Raw genomic sequence first — 22,942 nt, 5'->3', positions numbered from 1 at the left:
ACAATATAACTACATATATTTCGATTTACCCATAGTAAACTTTCTTTCAAATATCTAACTTAAATTTTATACAAATTTACCTACAGTATAGATTTGCAATACAGTGCATAGATTTATTTAGAGTAAATACTCTTTAAAAATATATCAGAATTATTACATACACATATACATATAAGAAACTCATATTTTATGCACACAATTGAAAGTGTAAAAGTCTTGCTTATCATTTACTCCACTAATGGGTTAATTTGCCAGCCGATGTGTCACGTGTAAATTGAGTTATTCGTTGCCCAGACAGAGACAGCGAGAGAATGAGAGAAAGGAAGGGGGAGTGAGCGAGAGAGAGAGGGAGGTAGGGAGGGGGTAGGCGTGCAGGCCTGGCAGCTCAGTATGTTGAGTATGTTTGCAAAAATGCGATGAAATGAAACGTGCTGCGCGCCACAATGAAGCCATGCAAAGGAGCTAACCAAGTACAGACACACGCACACACACACGCACACACTTGCAAGCGGGTGTATGTAGATATGTGTGTGCAAATTTACGAGTGTGTCATTTAGCTCGCATACTTTGAAAGTCACGCACGTAACCGTTAAAGCTACCAGCAGCATGCGTGTGTGTGTGTGTGCGTGTGTATGGGCGGCATATTGTGTGTATTGCGAGTTGTTTGTTTTTCTCTAGGTCAAAGCCTTAATTTGCCTGCCGTATCCTTTGGCGCTGCCTTGGGCTACCTGTGCATGCTTCCATATTTTGTGTTTTCGTTTTCTTTTTTTTTTTTTTGGCCTGAACTTGTTTTATGAATGAAAACGAAAACGTAATATGTGAGTGCGTAACTGTGTGTGCACCCATATGTGTGGGCGTATGAGTGCGTGTGTGAGTGTGAGTTACTTGCTTTTCGCAGTAAGTCGTTTTTGTTGCGTGCTCGTGTTTATATTTAGCTGGCGTGTTAATTCATTGGGGGTCGCCATAAACTCATAAACTGCAACAGAAATAGATGCAACAATAACAACAGCAACAACAGCAGCAGCAGCAGCAAACAGCATTAACGCAGCCGCAACAGTCGCGTCCAGTTGGCGGCACATGTGCCTTCTCCATTCTGGTCAGACAAATTGCAGCTAAAGATACACAAACTGCAAGATACAAACAAAATGCGCTGCTTGAACTTGAACTTCGGTTTGTTGTTGTTGTTGCTGCTGCTGTTGTTGCTGTTGCTGTTGCTGCTCTGTTTCTTCAATTTGTATTACTTTATTATTTATTTTGCTTTGCTTGCGCCGTCAGCTTCTATGGCGCTTTAAATTCTCTTTATTGCCCATGTCAAGGCAGCTTCTGCGCCCAGAATGAGGCGTGGGCCGACTTTGACTTCAAGTTGTTGTTTGTGTTGTTGTTGTTGCTGCTGGTGTTCTTCTCTTTCTTGTGTGTTTCGCTTTCGCTTTTGCAGTTTGGCTTTTTACTGTGAGATTCTTATTTTATTCTTTCTTTCTTTCTTTTTTTGGCGCTTCTGTTTGGAGCGCGCCAAAAGAAACAGAAAGATGTATGAGCCTGTATGTGTTTCTGTGTGTGTGTGTGTGTTTGTCTTTAACTTTCAATGAGTGCTGCCTGCTGGGCTGCCTTGAAGTACGCACGTTACTGTTAGTTAGTTGCGAACAGCCGCGTCGAGTGTTGAATGTATCTGTATATGTATTTGTAGCCGTATTGGAGATTTTGTTGTTGCTTTTGTTCTTGTTGTTGCTGTTTGCCTGGCAGCCTGGCGGAGCGTATAACTCTTCAGTACTCGAGCTTGTAGCAGCTTTTTAATTTAACTTGACAAACGTCGGCGCATATGCGCCACAGATACAAATGTATCTAGCGGATTGTCGGCATCTCTGATGCTGCTGTTGCTGCTGTTGCTGCTGCTGCTGGCAGCAACAGCTTTGCCTTGTTCTTCAAATTTTGTATCTGTTTTGGCTGCTGCCGCGTGTTTATTGTCATTACTCATCTGGAAATGTTTTTTGTGTGTCAATTTTCGGGAGTTTCATGGTTTTTAAAATAAAATATAATCGAACTCTGCTGCCAGCCGTCGTGGTCTTATCGTTGTTGTTGTATGTGCCACTGCGGGCATCTTTATTAAATTTTATTTCATCATTTGCAAATGTTTCTGTTTATTTTGCTTACATTTGGCGAATGTTTTCAGCTTTAAAGCAGCGTCATCAATCCAAGTCGATCAATAAGTCCCAAAAAAATAAAAAAATAAAAAAAAGAATGGCCTGTTTACAGGCAAAGCTAAGAATAACACAGAAATTTGTGCGGCAAGTGCAGCGTCTTTTGTAATTCGATAAGTCTTTAAAAATAATATTTTCTTTATTCACGTACGTATCTGGCGGCCTATTGGCAATGGAATTGGTTTTCTTTAATAATTTGCATATGCGGGCAGGTAAGCTGCATGGAAAACAACGCGAAGTGGTAAATCGACGGCAAAATAACAGATAAGAGAGAATTAAATGATAAATTAGGATAGAGATAAATGCAGACAAAGCTATATGGAGATAATTGTAGTGGCTAAATCCTAAATCATCATCAATAATAAAGCTGAGAGTGAAGGTATATACAGAATAAATATGACATAGATGGAATGTTAAATGGACTGCTAAATATCTAAAGAAAAGTTGGAAGGAATTTAAAAGTGGATATAATCCATTGGCTTAGATTGAAATAAACACTTGATGATTGAATAAAAGTGAAAATCAACCGATTAACATAACATTTTAGTACAAAATAAATGTTAAGTACATAATGAAAATGCATAATGCTAAATATTGTTTATTTAAAAGATGCATACGGGTATAGGGAATCATCTTTACCTATGCTTATGTCTATTAAATGAACTAAATTTCTATGCACAGAATAATTGGATTTGTTATAAAAATAAAAGTAGACAACTAAAATTATTGGATTTTCGGCTATCTCTAGAATCTTCCCTAACAGCAGCAGTTTGAGTCTTATGACTTTAGATCTACGTTGTTAATACGAGTATTACAAATTGAACCCCTTTACTATTCCCTGATTAGCATTGCAATTCTCTAGAACATATTCACTTTAAGTAATTTGTAATTTGTTTAAAAATATAATTTTTACAAACCGTTGTTAATCCATTGCCGTTGGTTCGACCGTTGGTGCCACTGGGAAAATTGCGATCTTTATATTTAGAGTTGCTTTTTGTTTTGGTTTGTTTTTTAAGGATCTACTGAGCAACTGAATACCGTTATTAAGGAAAAGAACCCGCGAAATCGCGCACGAATCAAAACGAACCACGGAAATCGGGAACGAAATCGAAAATTTGTTTACAATACGAAAAAAACGCGAAAGATGCGAACGCGACGCGAAAAGTAAAATGTTAACGCAAAGAAACGATGCAAAGCTGCAGGTAAATTCAAATTGTTGTTAAACATTTGCCGTAGCTGTTGTTGTTGTTGTTGTTGATGTTGCACTATTCACGAGAGCAGCATTGTTGCAAGATTGTTGTTTTTAGAGCACTGTGGAAACTGGGTTTCCATTCCATTTGAACTGCAATCCTTGATCACTGACTGCCCAAAAGTTGTTTGTGGTGTGAAAAGGTAAATCATACGCGGAAATTAACAACAAAAGATATTAGCGCACTAACTGTAGCTATAGCTGTATCTGTATATGCAGCTGTAGCTGTAGCTGTAGCTGAAGCTGAAGCTGGCGACGGCAACGCTCCACTCACGACTTGCAGCTCGCAGCGGACAGCGGGCTGACACTGGCAACTCGCACTCGTTTCTGGCGCTCGAACGTAGCGACGGCGTCGGTGCAAAAGTTTTTGTATTTAGGAAACTTTTCACCCTTCGAAGGATACACAACAACTGATTGTGCCGTGCACAAGCGAACGGCAAACCAACCCCGACGACGCCAGCAGCCAGCAGCAGTCAGCAGCAGCGCAGGCAGCAGAGGCAACGGACGCAACCTGAACGCATCGGCTCGACGCCGGCACGAGCGAACACAACAACAACAGCGAACAGTAAATAAACGAACTCGGCTCGAACATCGCGCGAGCTGCAGCATGTTGCATGTGGTCCGAAAACAATTAATACGAACTTTAGTTGATGGAAATGAGTTTATTCAAATTGTTCTTATGACGCAGAAATAATGAAATTATATGCAATAAAAAAGAAGGAATAAAGAAAATAAAAATAAATATGTAATTTAAATTATTTATTGAAGTCAATAATCAAAATATTGTTTAAACATTTACTAAGTACTTATCTATGCCATATAAATGATTTTAGTTATTTTATTAACTAGAAATTCAAATTTATATTACACAATATGCAGATAAAAAATATTGTTATTTAGATGAAATATCAAAATAAAATATAGTCAAATATGCATTATCATTGATATTTGAAGGAGAGATTTACCGGATACAAAATATAAATATTGAAATAATAACAATTAATGAGAAAATGAAAAGGCGTAACAAACAAAATACGTTCTATTCCAAATTCAAATCAAAATTCCATTAATTTTTGTTGATTTATCTGGTTTTATGATATAAATTATGAGTTTGTTGCAGTTACTTATGTCGCTTGTAAATAGTTTGTAATGTTATTCATTTTCTTTGTAATGTATTTTGTATGTTATTTTGTTATTATCAAGTCTAATTAGCAAGTGGGTTCTTTGGATTTTGTTATGATGGAGCTACATATATTATCGTATTATATGATAATCTTATTAACTCCAAGGTCCAATTGAGTTCTTGATTCGCTTAGTGTTCGAGTTACTTATTTCATGCACTTTATATTAAAATATAAGTGGAATAAAAATCTCTATTTTGTAAAAAAATAAAATAAAAAGATAAAAAATTAACTTTGTAATAAATAATAAATATTTAATTAAAACATAATAATTATATTTATTTACCATTTATTAAAAACCAGTTTTTTTTTAGTAGTTGCCTTAAAAAATGTTCTCTACATAAATTTAAAAAAAATTACTATATTCTATATAATATAAAATTTATTCTTTATTGGCCAGCTGCTCAACTCGAGTCACCCTGTTGCCGTCACTAGTTGCGTAGTGTTGGATTGCAGCCTTCGATCGGCAACTCATACCAACGCTCAAGCTTGTTGCTTGCTGTCGCAGTTGTTGCTTGCTGTCTGGTGTCCTGGTTCAAACAAGTCCTGCACAAACACACACACATGCACATATATACACACGCACATGCAGAGCTATACATAAACAGCTGCATTTGCTCTATGCTGGCAAACACGCACACAGCCATAAAGACACATAAACACGAACATGCGGCGTTTGAAGTAGGTTTTGTTGTTGTTGTTGTTGTTGTTGTTGTTGTTGTTGTTGCTGTTGTTGCTGTTGCTGTTGCTGTTGCTGTTGCTGTTGCTGTTGCTGTTGCTGCCGCTGCCGCAACGTCCTCTGTACAGTTGTTGTTCCAATTAAAAAATTTTTTCCCTAGTTTCGCGCGTACAATGCGAACTTGCAATCTATGAGCCATGCAACAGCAGCAACAGCAACAGCAACAGCAGCAGCGACGGCAGCAGCGGCTAGAGCGACGAGCGAATACTTTCTGGTTTTATTTCGCTGTGCTCGTTTCTGTGTGAAGCCTGGACCTTGTGGGCGTAACATCATGTGTGTGTGTGTGTGTGAGTTCTATATCCTTGCTGGCATTGCACTGGCTGTTGTGGGATTTTTGGTACAATTTGCCTTCTTATTTCACTTTTTTGCCAGCAGCTTTTCTAAAGAGCTGCGAGGGACAGAAAGAGACAGTGATAGCGAGAGAGAAGGAGGGTGGGTGGGCAATAGTGGGAGGAGGGTGGAGAGGGGAGAGAGCGGAGCGTCACGGTTCCTAGCTGTGCCACTGTTTCTCATCCTCATCCTGTTCCTGTTCTATATGTCAGTTGATTTCATTTCACTTTTTTTCGCCAAACTATTAGTTGAGCTCTTGCAAATGTGTTTGTGTGTATGTCTATATGGGTGTGTGTGTGTGTGCGTGTAATTTCTGCTGCCAGTGCTTTTTCGGCCATGCAGTCTGCAGTTGTTGCTGTTGGTAGAAGCCTTTTGACGGCAGCGAAATGTGAATACGCGCCGGGCATAAGGATTTAGCTTTGGCGCTGCACAAAAAGGCAAGCAAAACCTTGACAGTTGCATTGTGGCATGGAAATTGGGAACAGGCAAATGTCGGTGGGAGGGCGGTAGGTCGTTGGGAACCTTTGCTTATTTGCATTGCGTAATGGAAAATCATCGTGGTACGCAACCCTTATCCTAATGCTTATCCTGGCCGAGGAACACTGACCTGTCCTACACACCGAAAATCACACAAGGTAAACACAGAAGGCATACACACAGCGAGAGAGAGAAGGAAAGAGAAAGAGAGAGAGAGAGAGTAAGAGTTACGTACGCTGGCTAAGAAACTGCTCGTTGAGTTACATCTGCACAAACAGAAGACGCAGCCGTCGTCGTAGGTAAGGGGCGTGCAACTGCAACGTCTGCTGCTGCTGCTGCTGCTGGCGTCGTATTGGTCTGTGGCATTGCCTTTGACTTTGCCACTTTGCCGTTTGATTGCGCGGCAGCGGTGAGCGAAACTTTGGCCGGGCTGCAAGAAGTTGTGCGTGCCACAAAGTTACTTAAGCGATTCGAATGTACATATGTCTGTGTGAGTGTATGTGTGTGTATGTGTGTGTGCGTGTCCTTTGTCAGGCAACAAAGGACATTCACATTGCAGCAGCAGCAGCAGTAGCAGCAACGCAAACAACAACTACGATAAAGTATCTGACAGTTGCAGCTACGTGTTTGAAAAATGAAAGAAATGCGCGCGCGTTTCGCAAAAATGCAAAATAAAGAGGAAGCACAGCAGGCGACAGCTTTAAAGTTCGCAAGGTCGAACATTGAATACCTTTTATCAGAAAACAACAAAAAATTGAACTTGATCTAACTTTTAGCTGTATTATAGTTAAAGTCTAGCAGCTGAAGACTCTTGCTTACATTGCCATAGCCCTACTTTATTTATTCAAGCTTCGAATAGCGAATGGGCTCGTTTTAGTGAGGGTATAAACAGCAGGCGATGGCAACAACTTTACCGCAAGCAGCAAGACACAGCAGCAAAAGTTCTGACAGTGTTGCCGTGCCTGATAACTGTAGCTGAAGCTGAAGCTGAAACTGAAGTGGAAGTTGGAGTTGAAGTTGAATGCACGCGAGTCATGCCCTGGCATCGCCATCAAGGACCCATCCGGTGTGTGTGTGTGTCCTGCGAAAAGAAGTAGCCGAGGAGATAGCGAGGAGAGAGAGAGAGAGAGTGGGAAAGGGAGAGAGAGCGCGAGATCTTTCAGCTATGAAAGTGCGGCAAATGCGCGTAATACGAGCAACACAAGCCAAATGCATTAACAGCAAACAGCCAACAGCAACAGCAACAGCAGCACATACATATATATATTTATATATACACACAAGTATATTCTCATATATATTTTTTATTTGTTCCATTACAGCCCTGCTGCTGCTATTGTTGTTGTTGTCGTTGTTGTTGCTGCAGTTGTTGTTGCTGTCGTACGAGTTTTGAGTTTTCCGAAATCATGAAAGGAGCAGATGTTAAATTTTTATACACAACGCAGCGGCTGCCTTCGCTGCCCGCGTCGACTGCGCAGTTGCTGTCGCTGCTGCTGTTGCTGCATTATTACCCGCTGCTGCTGTGGTTGTTGTTGTTGCTGTTGCTGCTTCTGCTTCCTTTGCTCTGTGAGCTCGTTTCGAGGCAGCCGCAGCACTTTTTGCTTTGCCACAAAACTTCAGCTGCTCCGCGTTGGACTTGGACTTGGCTCTAGACTACAACAGAGCGCGGAGAGCGAAGAGCAGAGAGCAGAACTTCTGCAGCTTATGTTGTTCAGCACTCAGAGTTTTGGCTTAGATTTACTTGATGTTCTAGCAGTTGTTGGTATATTTGTGTTGAGCAGATTTCTCAAATATCTTTCAACGTTTCAGTTTAATTGTCGCAATTGCTGGCTTCGTCGCATCCCTTCTGCCCGTTCAGCCATTACCTGATTTGTCAATGTCCTGTCGTCCTTATACCCGACCTTTACCTGGCTGGGCACGACGCTCCGCTGCGTATTGGAACAATAGTTTTTCATTTCGTGATGCTAATCATTGCTAAAACTCACTGCGCACGCACACACAGACACATACACGAACATCATCTCATTTCAAATTAACCCTCATGCACACACACATACACATACACACACATACTTTCACACTACCACACATATTTATGAAGGCAACGCACAGTGGGTGGGTATGTCCGACTGCATTGTGCCCAGAACAGGTAAGCGAATTCGAATCTATCGAGGCTATTGCACCTTGTGTCCACATTGTGCTGCCATCAAACCCCATTGCGAAACTATAGGGTATATATAGTTATATGTGACAATAATATTACAATATAGATGGTTTACATTTAATTGGTATCGCTTTCTTTATGTTTATTAAGCAATTTACTTGAATTGCATATTCTTTTAATTTCTAATTTATGTCATGTTTTGATGTCATTGCATAGAAAAGTTACATACTTACACACATACTTAAAGCAAACTTAGCCTGCTCACGCTGTAGATAGTCGCATGTTATTCTGTCTGTTAGATACATTTTTACATAATATTTTATATACTAAAAAATCATATTAAATTAAGCTGTACAGTTATATATTGATATCTGTATTTATTCTTGCATTGTTAGTTGATAGATATAGTTCAATGAAATCCGGTTACTAAGAGTTCCAAGGGACCGTCGTTATAACGATAGACGCTATAACCATATAAGTTTACTCATATAAGCGGAGTCGGTTATAACGACGGATTCTACTGTATTTCAGTTATTTTATTAGACTCAAGCTCATTTATTTGTTGTTAAGTATACACGTTAAATATATACATATTTAAAGTGAACTATACTGTCATTATTACATTACGAAATTTTACTCACGACCAAGCCAATTGAGTTGCTGACATTGGACTCATTTGATGTGCTAGCTATTTTCCATAGATCTTTAGACTTCGAGTGCGTACGGGATGGCTTTAAGTAAAAAATACACAGATACTTCTGCCGCCGTCCGCTTTCACCCAGTCCCCGCTCTCCAGCCCTTTTCCATCCTGACAGGCATCAATCGATGCATGTTGCCAGCTCTTCCACTGCTCTTCCGACTGCAGTAGGAATGAGCCAACGATAGGGATTGGGATTGCGATTCCGTTTTGCGCGTGACACCTGATGATATTTTACGATTATTGTTTTTGGATTTATGAAATGTAATTCCAATTGCAGCAGGTGTTCTCATTTAGTTATTGTTGTGTTTATCTTTGTTGTTGTAGCTGTTCTTGTTGCTGTTGCACACATTTTGTTATTTTGCAATCATTATTAAATTGCTGCAGACCGAAAATTCCATTAAATGGAAAACCGCATAACGAAATTGCTGCATGCCCAAGGCTCAATCAACTAATGGTTGATTAGAACTCGGGCTCCATGTAGTTTATTCAACGATATGAGACACTCAAAAAATAACTGTTATGCTAACATATATAATAGAAAGACAAATTTATTAAGTGTTGTGAAAATATAAATTGAAATATCTCTACAAATAAAATAGATTAGGTCAGAAATTGCGAATGGCAAATTCCAATATTTATGAGAATAAATTGTGACTTTGTAGGTTTCACCTTACCCTATTCATTGTTATTATTTATGAAAAAATAATTGAAATAAGCGCAGTTTTTATTAGTACTTTAAAATTTTTATTCTTATTGAGTTTTGTTATATAAGGATAACTTTTTTCTTAGTTTTTATATACAAACCATTTATGTAGATCATCCGAGTCATACAAGATTTTCATTTTGAAAATGTTTTTAATTATTTTGTTTGTTTATTGAAAATTAATTCCATTAGTTTGCCTTTGCTTTGATTTTACTAATTTTTTGTTTTTAAATTAAATGTAAAACTACACTAAATGCATGTGTGTGTGCTTGGGCGTGTGTGTGGGTGTGCATATGACATTGTGCATGTGTGTGTGCTTGTTTAAAATTTAATTATCAATTATTTGCTGCAAAAATCGTGTTCATATCGAATTTCAATACTCGATACAGTGAATGGCTACTCGGATGTGTGAATAGGACTCGCTCTGTCGCTCTCTCTGTCGCTGTTGTTGCTATCTCTGTCGTCGTTGTGCGTCTGGCTCCTGCTACGTAGTACGTACGTGGCTGCCTAATTGGCGGCTATAGTGCAGACACAGCAACTGGGAAACCAGAACGTGTCCGTGTAGAGATTTTGGCCGTTGCCCTGAAGCGCTATTAAACGTTTTTGTACAAACTTCTGCTCGCACCTGGAATTGTAGCCATTGGGCAGATCGCACAGGTTCGAGCATGTGTTTGAGCTGAAAGAGATAGATAGATTGAGGGAGAAGGGAATTATATAACAGCGGAAACAGCGCCAAATGCCAAACAGACAAAAAATAAACAACTTTACGAAATTTAGCTGCGAGCTGCACCCATAAATATGCCCAAGAAGGCGAAGAATAACATAAAGTGAAGAGGAAGAGGAAGGGGAAGGGGAAGAGGCGGTAGCGCCGGCTGCAAAGTTGAAAGTTTAACGAACTTGTTAAAACGGGAATCGTGCGTAATTGATAAAGAGTTGAGCTAAGGCTAAAGCAACGGTACTTAGAGACTGTGTCCCTGCCAGCTGTTGCTGCTGCTGCTCCTGCTGCGCCTGTTGCTGCATCGTCCGACGATTTACGTTCAGCTACATATTTGGTTAAGCAAATTGTGTGCTAAGTGCTGCTCTCACATGTGGGAAAGGGTCAGGGAACGGGGCGGGGTGTGAGCATAGGGCATGCGAGTGCGTGCATCTAGGCGACAAATGACAAACAGGGGCAGTTGCTCTCACACATTCGCTCATCCTGCGTCCCCTCAGCTGGTCTCTTTGCACTGGCTGCAGCTACTCGAATTGTTCCTCATCCGAGGTCTCTCGTCACCCTATATTTACCTCTGTTTGCGCTTTTTTCCGAAGGTTTTCGAGTAGCGCACGCATAAAACAGAGGCAGTTGCCCCTGGTCGAGGGGGACACGAATAACGAGGAACGAGGAACGAGGAATGAGCAACGAGAACACCGACCGCTGGTTGGTTAATCTTGGCATTTTTTCGGGGTGTTATAATTCGTTTAGCTGCAATTATGACACAAAACCCAAACGTAACCGTGCACATACCCATGCTCGTGGGTTACTTGCTGCTGCACTTCTGCCCACGTGCCCAAGCATAGGCTTCCCCTAACAACCAGTCCGGTCTGGCCAAACGAAAAGGGGAACACTTATTGATATGGAACGCTGTCCTGCTGTGTGTTTGTGTCTAGCCCGGAGCGAGAGGGGCCCTAAGCACTGATTGCAAGTGTTGAGTGGGTTTTTTTAATTCATTAATTGAAAGCAACAGTACAAGTCAATAGGCGTAAACATTATATAAACGATTAATCTCAGATCACACGGTAGTTACCCTTACGTATGTCTACTATATATTTATATAAAATAACTAATTAACGTGTTTGATCAAAATGTATTTTAGACAAGTAAGTAAGCTCTAGTTGACAACTTGACACCGAACCCTCGAAAAATGTAATATGTCAATATCAAAATATATAAAATAAAAATATATAAATATAGAAGTATATAAATATATCCATATATAATATTTACTCTATTGAATATCATTTTATAAAAGTGACTGCTTGTTTACAATTTGGAATAGCTCGGCACATTTGCCTGAGATTCGTGAAAGCCCATATGACAAATATTGGGACAATAACTTTGATAATATACTTGATATAAATTTGTAGCTAATGCACAAAATGGGAAAAGTTACAGATTGTTGGAAAGAAACAAACAAACTACGCGTGCAAAACGACAAGGCTCTAACTCTTCAAGAATACTACGGAATACAGAAAGGCGGACTGAGCTTGTCTCCGTGAACTGGAATATACACTTGAATATATACTTGAAGGGATCTGACAAGTCTGCTGCTGTCTGCTACATATATTTAAGTAAATCATTTTATGTTCTGAATTCCGATTTTCAATACTGCCAGTTTTAAACAACTATTGGACGCAAGTAGACCTTAACCAAGCAGTGCACAATCAATGTAAAGTAGTTCTAAAATGGTGAACTGCTTGCGGTTCAAAAAGCAGTTCTTACATTTAGCATAAACACAAACCACAAACGCATTGGGAAAAGATACGAAAATACGCATGTAAAGACGACACCTAATTCGATCTGTTTAGCAATTGATTGAACTTTGCTATATTAGAGTTAATGTGCGATTAGGTACTTACGCACAAAGCTCCGCCTTGACCATCTGACGTGCGGTGTTCTCCTCGTTGACGACAAACATCCAATTGCCCCGGGAATTGAGAGCAGCTTGCGGTGTTATGAACTGCGATGTCGTTTCGCAAAGTGTGGAACGCGACGGACTTTGTCGTTTGATTCGCGATTTTTCATTATTTTTTGTATTGCTGTTGTTGTCGCTGACGCCCACAATATCTAAGAGATCCATGTTGAGCGATACATCACGCATGCTGCGTTTATGCTGCTCCTCCCGCTCCTCCTGCTGATCCTGCTTCCGCTCTACCTCCTGCTGTTCGCTCGCCTCCTTTGCCATTTTCACGGCCTGCTCCTTAAGCTGCTGCATCTCTGATTGCTCTGCCTGAATGGCCTTCTGCTTAACACTCAAGTCGCGCACGATACGCTTCAACCAGAGCGTCGCATTGTAGGGCGTCTTGCCATTGCTGTAGTACAAATGCCTCGTTCCAGTGCCGGATCCAGACTGTCCGCCGTGTTGCTGACCGCCCGTGCGAAAGCCCCCACGATTGGCCGACGAGGTGTACAGTAGGTACCTGCAGTGGAAAAGAGAGTTAGGATCGTTTGGGGAGCTGCAGCAGCTACTCACGTGGGCGCATCTGTTGTGGGGTTGGATGCGAAGAGAGAATTGCCTGCACCGCGCTGTGGCACACCGCCAAAGGGCGTCTGATAGCTGTAGCCGTTGAAATCTTGCCCGTTAGCAAACTCGCGCTGCGGAAAGATGGACTTCGGATCGTAGAACACGGGCGTGTCCGACCAGGCAACGGCCGAGAATTCCTCCCAGGTCTCGTCGACCAGCAAAGAGGCCGCCTCGTAGCCCCACTTGCGTACGAGACTCTTAATGAGATATCTGCAAAGGCGAGACACAATGAGAGTGAAGCTGAAGTTGTTACCCGAGTGATGTAAGAGATTGTTTCGAGTAGATTTCGCCGTGATGCCCCCTCCCATCCCATTCCATTCCATCCCTTGACATGGGAATGGGCTGCGAAAGTGGAATACCTTGCCACTTGTCGACATCGCCCAATTGGCTTGCGCAACAAGCTGACGAGCAGACAGCGGGAGTTGCGGACAGACAAACACCCGAAAGCGTGCCACGCCCCTACTCACTGCTGTTAAATCATAATTAATATTGCAGCCAGACAATGGGTTAGGCTAAATAGTATTATTCACTTATATTCACGTCGACTGCACCGCATGCGTGTCACGTGCCACAATATGTGTCACATGAAAAGGTGAAAACGGGCTGTGGCTTTTCCCCACTCGAAGTGTTTTTCTGTTTTCGTTGTTATTATTTTTCAGAATTATGCAACATCCGAATTCCGTAGGCCTCATAAAATGACTACTTAATTGCTGAGACGGCGCCAAATGGCGGCCTCACTCGGGGTCTGTCTTATCATTGTCATTGTCATTAGCATTAACATTACTATTATCATTATTAGTATCAATATCATTGCGTGCAGGGGCAGCAACTCACTCACATTTTATTCAAATCGAAGAAATTATCTAAAAATAGCCAAACAAATGGAAGAGCAGGCAGAAATTCAAATCAACTAACAATCCATATAAATGAGCATATGAAATAAAAATTTGAGTCCAAACCTAACGAAGTTCAAACACTCTTAATTGCCATAGACCATGTTGGCTTTTAGTATGCTCTTTTCTGTATTGTAAACAAAATGCTTATTAGATTTATAATTATATATATATGTATTTTTTTCTTTTCTGTAAAATTAATTTCTTTTATCGTTTTTTTTTTCAATAAAAAAAATGAGATCATTTAAGGACGAGTATTTCGAAAAGATTCGGCTTAAATATTATTAAATATATAAATTATTCATAATTAGCAACTCTCTAAATGAGATCTATTAAAACTGTAAACATTTTCTTTAGAAGTTTTAGAAAAGCGAATCAATTACCTTTCTTAAAGGGATATATGTTATAGATATTTTAAGAATATTAATAATGATAATAACAATAGGTATCATAAATTGTTGATGATGTTGATTCCAAAATTGTGTTTTATTTTGCGCAAAATCTTTTCTTTTTCAAGAACTGTACTGCATGAATGACTATGAAACTCTCATATTTCAATTAGTTTCTTGAGGCTGACAAATCATGTTATGTAATTAGAACAGCAGATAACTATATAAATATGGAAAAATATTTGTCAGCTGTTAGGACTTAATCGAAACACATATAGAAAAATAAATTCCTTGCTGATAATCAACTACTGTAAAGTAGTTTGAAATGGAAACTTGGATTCTGTTGCCGATCAGTCATATCGCATAGCCATGATACCTCACACACTATACTATTATATACATGCTTAATTATTCAAAGAGGCATTCATAAATATTCGAGAAGCACGCGGCGCGTCGTCACAGACAAAGTGTCTTGAACTGTCAATTCAAGTTTATTGGGTCAAGGAGCTCCGCCAGCTGGTCGAGTCGAGCAGCAACAGCCACAGGCTAGAAACAGATCCACCAGAGAGAGAGAGGGGGAGAAGACAGCAGCCAGAGCATCTTCGAGTTTGCGTTGTCGTCGCGGAACTATCAACTAGCAGCTAGCAACTGTCGGCTAACAGGTCTCTAGGTATACGTCTATAAGTGTATATGGGTTTATGGGTATATGAGTTTATTGGTATACGGGCATATGGGCATACGAGTATTCAGAGTAGATACGCGTGTGGTATATGCAAAAACGAGTTTCTGGTTTCTGTGCGAGATCGTTTGAATTCGATTTGAAGCGGGCAGTGAGTGTGTGTGTGTTGGGCAAACATTTGTTTGAAATGCATTTGCATGTGATTTTGTTTGCTGGCAACCGATTCTGTGTGACTTTGAAGAGCGGACATCAAGCGTGTTATTTATGTGGGCCATTTGGCTCGCTCAACTTACGTGGGATAGTTATCGACGTGCTCGCAGTAGGTTTTGCCGGGCCTGGCGCAGCTGTAGCAGAGAAGAAACAGAATTAATTGAATAATTTATATTTACTAAGATATACAGATAGAGTGAGTGAACTTACTTGGGTGTCTGTCCCGGCGGCGCTGGCAGGAATTGGCAAGGCGGCGCGCCGTATAGGCCGCATGAGGGGGGCGTGCTGATCGCTGCTGAGATACAAGCTAATATCTGAAAGAGGCGTGTGGCTCAGACCGGGTGCCGGCGACTGTGAATGAATGCATTGTGAATACTCACCACATGGGATAGGAGAATACCCCCATAACTACTAGAAGTGCGGAGACCGAGACGGAGACTGATACGTTTAATACTCTTTGTCATTGTCAATTCATTCGTCGTTGGGCTTTGCGTCGGCGATTTGCATTTGTATTTGCGATTCCGTTGCCTAAGATACACAAAGAGTTGATTTCAATTGAGTCGAATGTGTTTGGGCAGCGACGTGATGCGTGATGTCAGTTTTGCCCGATGAGCTGAAAGTGCCCAAAGAGTGTCCGCAATGATCGCTAGAGAAATTGCAATAAATCACCTAATTATGCATGTACGATTCGATTATGCCGAATAAACATAAATAGTTTTGTGTTTTATTGATAGAAGCTGCGGATTTATGTGATGTCATTTTATATAATTAAAAAAATTTGATATTAAATATATATATCGAATATCAAATACATTCTTCCGTAAATACATAAATTATGGGAAACTCCAATATCAATTAGTATAATTGAAAGATCTTAGATTTTAAGCTATCCAGGGACCCGATTCAAGTAAACTTGGAACTTGAATTATTTTCAAATTATATAACATATTTAATATTTTAATTAGTTCACATAGATCATTAAGATATTGTTTTTATAATATTCTAATAATTGCAGCTTACGGAATCGTTTAAAATTGTGCCCTTTATAAAGTCCACTGGCTAATTTCCTCAGAACTTCAACTGACCAATGAAGAGATAATAAGAACACAATCCTAGACTACGCCACAGAGAAAGGCTTGTAAGAGTCAAGAGCACTCTCACCGGATCGTTTACATCAATGTTCAGTTCAATAATTAAACATCTAAGAGGCTGCAGTTGAGACGTCTGAACCCTTGACAGATCTGATATTCTCATCATCCAACGATTATCTTATGCATACACAATAAACAATACAAGTACGCAAAGGCAAACGCTCTGCTCCCTAAGTAAGCTCCCTATTTTTTTAAACAAACTCGATCTGCGAACTGCCAGTTCATCCTATCCGTCTGGTTAGATTCTTATAAGGAATTTATAAGAGATAGAGACTATATGGTATTTATAGGTCCCAGTATAGTACACCTATAAAAACCATACAGTCTCTATCTTTTATAAGTTCGGAGATCGAAGCGGATGGATGGAATGGACGGACAGGGCTAAATCGACGCAGTTTATCTACCTTATACGGTTTTATTTAAGATATTTATATATGTGTATATACTTCACTACTATTATTAGTACCCAGCAACTGGCAAACAAAAATTATGCTATATGAAGACCAGTAGAAAATTTACAAAGTGAGAAAGAAATAATTTTTTTTTATAATATTTGATGGGTCATATCGGAATATAACTTCCCTTCAACATTGTTTTGCAAACAAAGTCGAATAGTTTCCACACATTTTACTTGTCCAAATAGTCAGGCACTTAACAATTTGCTCAAGCGCTAATTACGTTCAAGCTGACATGTGGACTGTGGTGGGAGATGGAGGGGGTAGGGGTGGTAGGCCTAAGCCTAAGGTTCAGTTGAGTTCAAGCCGAAGTTGAGGCAAGCAACCCACAAAGCAATAAGCACTAAGTAAATTGCGAAAAATTGCTAAAAGTGAAAGCGATGTCGAAACGTTGCGACCCGAGCCGCGGGCCACCTGTGGCCTCTCAGCCCAAGACTCCGTTTGATCAAGTGCCAGCGCATTAGACAATGCCAACAGCCACGCCCACCATTAGCGATTGCAATTGTAATTGATGTTGGCTGCTCGACACCTAATCGACGTGGGCGTTGCAATCAGAATCATAATTGACGGCCTCCTGTCGGCTAATCTCAATAGTTATAAATTGATCTAGATGCCGAAACTATACGATAATTAACAATTATGGATGAAATTTAATGACATTTGAATGATAATGCGAAAATCTTTAACTAAATGGGGCCTCAATGTTATTTCAAGCATTCATTATGGAGCTCAACTTGAGTGCGCCCGTATCAACTATTCATACCAAATTAATTTTCCAATCGCAGTCAAATCGTTCTGTAGATAGGTGTTAATTATAGATGCGATAGTAGTTTAAACAAACGTAAAAAATCCAGTTCATAGTCGAAAGCACTTCATTACTTGATTAATACTTCTCTTTATCAATCAACTTTCAAGATTCGCTTTGAAGACTCCAGTATCTCAGGAACTAAGCGGGAGTTGACTTTGGAATGTAAATTCGGATTAACTTAAGCTGAAAAATATGTGGTGAATATATATGGTTCTATGCTCATTGCGGACATATCAAATCGGGTAAAGCTTGATGTACAGATTTAAAGTTATAAGCTAAAAATTTAACACTAAATTTATTTGCAAAAATATACTATGCATTGGAGGCGTGGCAAATCCGAGAATAGATCTTGTAATGCCAACTACAACGTTATTATCTTGAAAGTATGTACTCTTTGTCGAATTTAGATACAATAATTATTATTCCAAACTTCGTCTTGTTACATGTCTGCCTGCACCGGCTTTTTGAAAGCTTTATACATATAGCATATATCTTGAAATATTATCTAAGTTGTAAATAGTATTTAAGTTTAATCTCAACTTGGTGGGACGACTTTCAAACAATAATTGCTTTATTATTATGCAGAGTGATACAAAAAATATCTGTATACTTCCTTCATCTGGGAAAAGTTAAAAAAAAAAAAAAAACGAATATTCTGAAGTTTTCTATCGTGCTATTTCTACACGATAGCAAACTTCGGAATATTCGTTTTTTTCCGAAATTTCGTAAGACCGACTTCATAATACTATTAAATATATTTCAAGCTTGTTTCGGATTTGCAAAGGCTTTATAATATACAATATACAATATAGACCACATATAGTTGATAATTTTGCCTTAACGAAAGCTGTATCCAATTTATTTATATTTGACGATTTTATTTTTTACATTATAATGAACTTAACTTCAAATATACCTATATTACAATTTAACTAACGTTAACTATTTATAGGTTGAATCTGAATTCCGGTGAATCTGATTTATTTTTAAAACATTAGATATCTGTAATTAAATTATTATTATGAATTTTGGGCATTTTCCCACTAGGGGTTGCATGTTAAGGAAAACAAAATAATCAATTACAGATCTGATCAGAGCACGTTATGGAACAACAAAATAGCAACAGTAATATTAATAGCCATAAAACGAATAAAACGAAAAATGTAACTCACAATTTGAGGTATAGAAACAACCGTTACTAAATCAACGGCTACCGCAAATAAAATGATAATCATAATGTGTATAAATTCATAAAAGCTGAAAAGCTGTTCAAATCGAGAGCAAAGCACACACAATACAACACAATCGAACAGCATTTGAATGCCATAAACCGGATTCGTGACCAGCGTATCTCCCAGTACCTGGTGTCATACATAGTTTCATTAAAACATACACACACACGCACACACTAACACTCTGCTCTACAATTAGAATTAGACAAGAAAATTAATTGGAATTAAGTCGTGTCATTGCGTTTCAATGGAATGTGTTCAATAGAACTGGTTCTCGAACAGTGGGCACCTGCCGTGCAGCCGTGCTAGGATTTCCGGGATCGGCTGTCACTTTCGATTTCATAAATCAATCAACATTGGCACACACACACACACGCATACACACACAAAAGCCTAGAGTCAGACATCACAACAAAAGCCCATAAAACTCAATGCGCAAATGAGCTTGGCAGCAGCGGCATTTGGGCTCTTTGCCATTTAGGCCATTTAGCAACATTGTCGCCATCATCGGCAACTGCTAATGGAGCTGGCTCGACGCTTCACTCTCCCGCGCTCCGCTCTCCGCTCTGCAGTCTCCAGTCTCAGGTCTAGAGTCTTTGCATTAGTACATAGTTACGCCCACGTTTATGGTATTTCCCCATGTTGCGCAGGCGCCGCGCAACACGGCCAATTCGTCAGCTCATAAATCATAAAAACAGTTTTCGTTTGTTATTTTTCTGGCTGCTGTTCAAAATGGTTTATGGCTTATTGGGCATTTGGCCATTTGCACGACATTAACTCACATGGCCAAAATGCATTCAAATGACCGAGAAAACATTTTCGCTGACAATTAGCCGATTGCGAATCGCTCAATTGTCAAAGTCGTTCAGCTTTGTTGCAATGTGTTTGAAATTGCTTTCAATAAATTTATTATTGCTAACTAATTAAAATAAAATATTTGGCCAGTTTACGATTCAGTTAATTGATCTCTATTATATGTATGTCTGTATATATGCAGAATCGAATACAATTAATATTTATTGATTAGTTTCTTTCAACTTGAGTCTAGGCATCGGTTGACAACTCTATCAAGAATCTGTATATTCGCCTTAAAAAACATTGTTTCAAAAATTTGAATTTGTCAATATACAGCAAATCGAGGAAGCTATTGAACAAAAGACAGAGTTCCTCTGTGCATGATAAAAGACTTAGTTTAATTTGAATTTCAATTCAAAGTTTTTTTTTATGGTTTTCAAGATTCACACATTGAAAAGCAGCCAAAGCAGAGACTAAAGCCGCACAGATTGACTGAGTCAGTGATGCCAGCTTAGGTAGAAGATATTTTGCATCTGCATTAGAAGTAAGAAGCAACAAATATTAAATGAATGGGCTATATTTAAAATAAAGAAATTTTTGGAATAGTCTTACAATATATTTCTTTTATTTTATTTTTATGAAAGGATTCGGAAGGTATTATATATAATCTGAACGTAATGGGATATCAGGATTTGAATAGAGCACAAACAAATACAAGCATAGCTACAGCATATTCGCTCAACAGACCTATATACCTAGCCTAATTCATTCGCTAAACTGTGAGTTAGTCAAACAAATCAAAAAATGCTCTCAATAAAAACCACATAAAACTCAGGAAAAAAACACACGCGATTAATTGCTGACGTCTTTATGCCCTTGTAGAGGGAAATCTGAAGCTCTGCTTGTCTCTTTTGTCAATCTGAAGATCTTTTGATGACGAACATCACTCAATTTTTGACATAGTCAAATCAGTGCAACCGTATTTTGGGTGCATTTACGACATATTTGGGTTTGAGTCCAGTCCCACGCCCACAGCTCGCTCCGTCGTGATTTTGAAATTCAACTTAATTTGTTTTGCTTTCACCCATCAATTTAGATCTTAATAAAACTGATTTAGCTTCATTTGACACTAATTTGGCAGCGTTTCAGCGGAGGTGCTACCCGAGTAGTTGGGAGAGACAATGGAGTGATATAGAGACCACATACTAAGTAGCAAATACCAAATACCGAAAACCAAATACCGAATACCGAATATCAGATACCAATACTAAAAGATCGCTTCATTATAATTTTTTAAGCATATATTTTATACTTGAGTATAACTGAGAAATTAAGCACGACTTTTCAAGGCTGTTGATAGTTTTTTTTTTTTTTTTTTTTTTTTTTTTTTTTTTTTTTTTTTAATTTTTTGGGGTTTTTTGTTATTGTTTTTGTATTTGTTACTCTTGGTTGATTTTTTTCGGTTTCATTGACTCCATTTTATTTAATTTGCGTTGATCTTATTTCGTTTTTGTTTTTATTTTCATTCAACTTTTGAAGCAAGTGCTCCAAACTTTCCATAACACATAAGCTCAATCAATAAATCAGTTTATTTTTGTTGTGTTCTATCTTAGACGAGTTTTTATACAGTTTTTGGATTATTCTGGCGGCAAGCAGAAGGCAAACTGAACCTACATACATGAATACATATGCACAAAAGACAAAAACGAAAACAAAAAATCATTCATTAATTACTCACCTTTGCTTATTTATAAATAAAAATGAATTCAATACTTGCGCTCATCAAAACAAAACTTATTATGGAGCTTTAATTAATCAGACTGGGTTTATCAAATCGAATCGACTTTTCACATAAACAATTTTCAAATTCGCACTGCACTCGAGCGATTTAGATCGCTGCTTGAAATCGAATTGAGCTCTTGCGTTTTTGTTGTTTTCTCTCCTGGTATTTGTTGTTCTTTCGATTTTGATTGTGGCTTTATTTAGTGTTGCGGCAAACAACTCAACGATGTTGTTCAATATGCGACTAATTACAAAAACTTTGCACGTTCGAGCGTAGAAAGGCAGACGCCAGTCAAAGATATCAATTTTGTTTTGTATTTTAATGTTTTGATTAAATTTCAGCTTCAATTTCGAATTCAGTTTAAACTCGATTTCAATTTCAATTTTAATTTCGGCTTCAGTTTCGGTTTCCGTATCTCGCGGCCAGCCCAATCGTGGCTGCAGCTCGTTGCCAACTGAGCGCGCGCACCAAACTTGGCTTCAACTGCCGACCAGAGCTGAGCCCAACAGTGAGTCTATGACGCCGGCAGCGCTAGCAACCACAGTGCCTAAAGTGAGAGAGTGTGAGAGAGAGAGAGAGAGAGAGAGAAGGCGAATACGAGTGAAAGAGAGGTCTTTGCTGTAGGCGCATATACGGATCAACTCTGACTGATCGATCGCTCAACCTCTGAACTTTTTGACCAAGTGATGCATAGTGTGTCATAGTCTTGAGCATTTGGCCAAGTTGGCCAGTTAAGCTCAGCTCCAGCTCCAGCTGAGATATAGACCGGAAGTTCATTAGCTGCCCAGCCAGTCATTCAAACAATAAACTGACTTTATTTTATTTATTGTCAATTTTTATTATTTGTTTTACATTGTCGCGAATATGCGAAACTGTAATAAAGTGAATTTATTTAAATTGTAAATTTACCATTATTGTTGTTTTTGTTTTTGTATTCATTTTGTTTTATTCTTCTTTTTTTTTTTCTTTTTTTTGCTGACTGCCTTTGTTGTTGGCTGGCCATAGACACAATTCATTGTTAGCTGTTGCTTTTGATTTTTATGGCCAATGAAGGTTATTTTGGCTTTTATCTCCTTTATACATGTCTCTCTGTGTGTGCGTGTGTGTGTTGTTTGTTCATTGGTTGTTTGTTGTTTTCTGGCTTTTTGGCAAATAGATCTATGAATTCAAACATCGGTTTGTCAAGTCGGGCCCAAGCCTTCTTCTCTATAGCAACGCAAAAGGCGTTATTGTGGGAGGCCCCAACAAAGCTACAGTTAGTGAATATCGCTCAGCAAACCATTTAAATCAATACCTTCTTTCTTACATAAAAAGTATGCTTATTGATTTCTGCTATTGACTTCAAATACTCTCTCTCCTTCTTCCTCTCCCTTAGTTTTAAATTGTAATTATAATATAATATACAAAAAAATATTTGTATATATTTATAGTTAACTAATCCATTGAAAATTTAAATTATAAATTTAATAATATTTGCATTCAAGTTTAAAGTATTTTCAAATTGCATATTAAAGTATCTAGTCTACTC

The 22,942-nt window shown here is 38.8% G+C and overlaps 2 protein-coding genes across 10 annotated transcripts in view; both read right to left on the bottom strand.

Annotated features, from left to right (window-relative positions):
• The window catches only part of Tet (Ten-Eleven Translocation (TET) family protein), a 126,406-nt gene extending 122,535 nt beyond the window's left edge, over positions 1-3,871 (bottom strand). For all 6 annotated transcript variants that reach the window (XM_089467805.1, XM_089467810.1, XM_089467808.1 and 3 more), the window contains exon 1: positions 3,113-3,871. The gene's annotated coding sequence lies outside the window, so the exon portion shown is untranslated. The remainder of the gene's footprint in view (positions 1-3,112) is intronic.
• A 6,014-nt stretch (positions 3,872-9,885) lies between these two features.
• On the bottom strand, positions 9,886-21,898 carry spz5 (spatzle 5 Toll-1 receptor). Of its 4 annotated transcripts, none has more exons than XM_089467001.1 (7): positions 21,370-21,898; positions 15,571-15,836; positions 15,401-15,504; positions 15,274-15,324; positions 12,969-13,229; positions 12,355-12,915; positions 9,886-10,414 (listed from the first exon to the last, which is right to left on the bottom strand). In XM_089467001.1, the coding sequence occupies exons 2-7, from the start codon at positions 15,652-15,654 to the stop codon at positions 10,246-10,248; spliced, it is 1,230 nt and encodes a 409-aa protein (XP_089323127.1). In that variant the 5' UTR covers positions 15,655-15,836; positions 21,370-21,898; the 3' UTR covers positions 9,886-10,245. The 4 variants fall into 4 exon arrangements, with proteins under 4 accessions (XP_089323127.1, XP_089323128.1, XP_017862079.1 ...); XM_089467002.1 differs by having other exon boundaries at positions 15,571-15,803; XM_018006590.2 differs by having other exon boundaries at positions 15,571-15,718.
• Positions 21,899-22,942: the final 1,044 nt, after the last annotated feature.

Source organism: Drosophila arizonae, chromosome 4, assembly GCF_054131065.1.
Source record: "Drosophila arizonae isolate 15081-1271.41 chromosome 4, UAZ_ARI_1.0, whole genome shotgun sequence".
Lineage (NCBI taxonomy): Eukaryota > Metazoa > Arthropoda > Insecta > Diptera > Drosophilidae > Drosophila > Drosophila arizonae.
Note: the sequence above shows the minus strand (reverse complement) of the source record. Positions and strands in the feature narration are given on the sequence as shown.

What these genes read in the sequence shown, in the direction of transcription:
- spz5 (XM_089467001.1), bottom strand. Translation starts at nt 15,654, where the DNA reads ATGACAAAGAGTATTAAACGTATCAGTCTCCGTCTCGGTCTCCGCACT. An exon ending in GTATTCTCCTATCCCATGTG is followed by an intron (nt 15,505 to 15,570) that starts GTGAGTATTCAC and finishes CGCCTCTTTCAG; the next exon opens with ATATTAGCTTGTATCTCAGC. An exon ending in CCCACAACAGATGCGCCCAC is followed by an intron (nt 12,916 to 12,968) that starts GTGAGTAGCTGC and finishes TTTCCACTGCAG; the next exon opens with GTACCTACTGTACACCTCGT.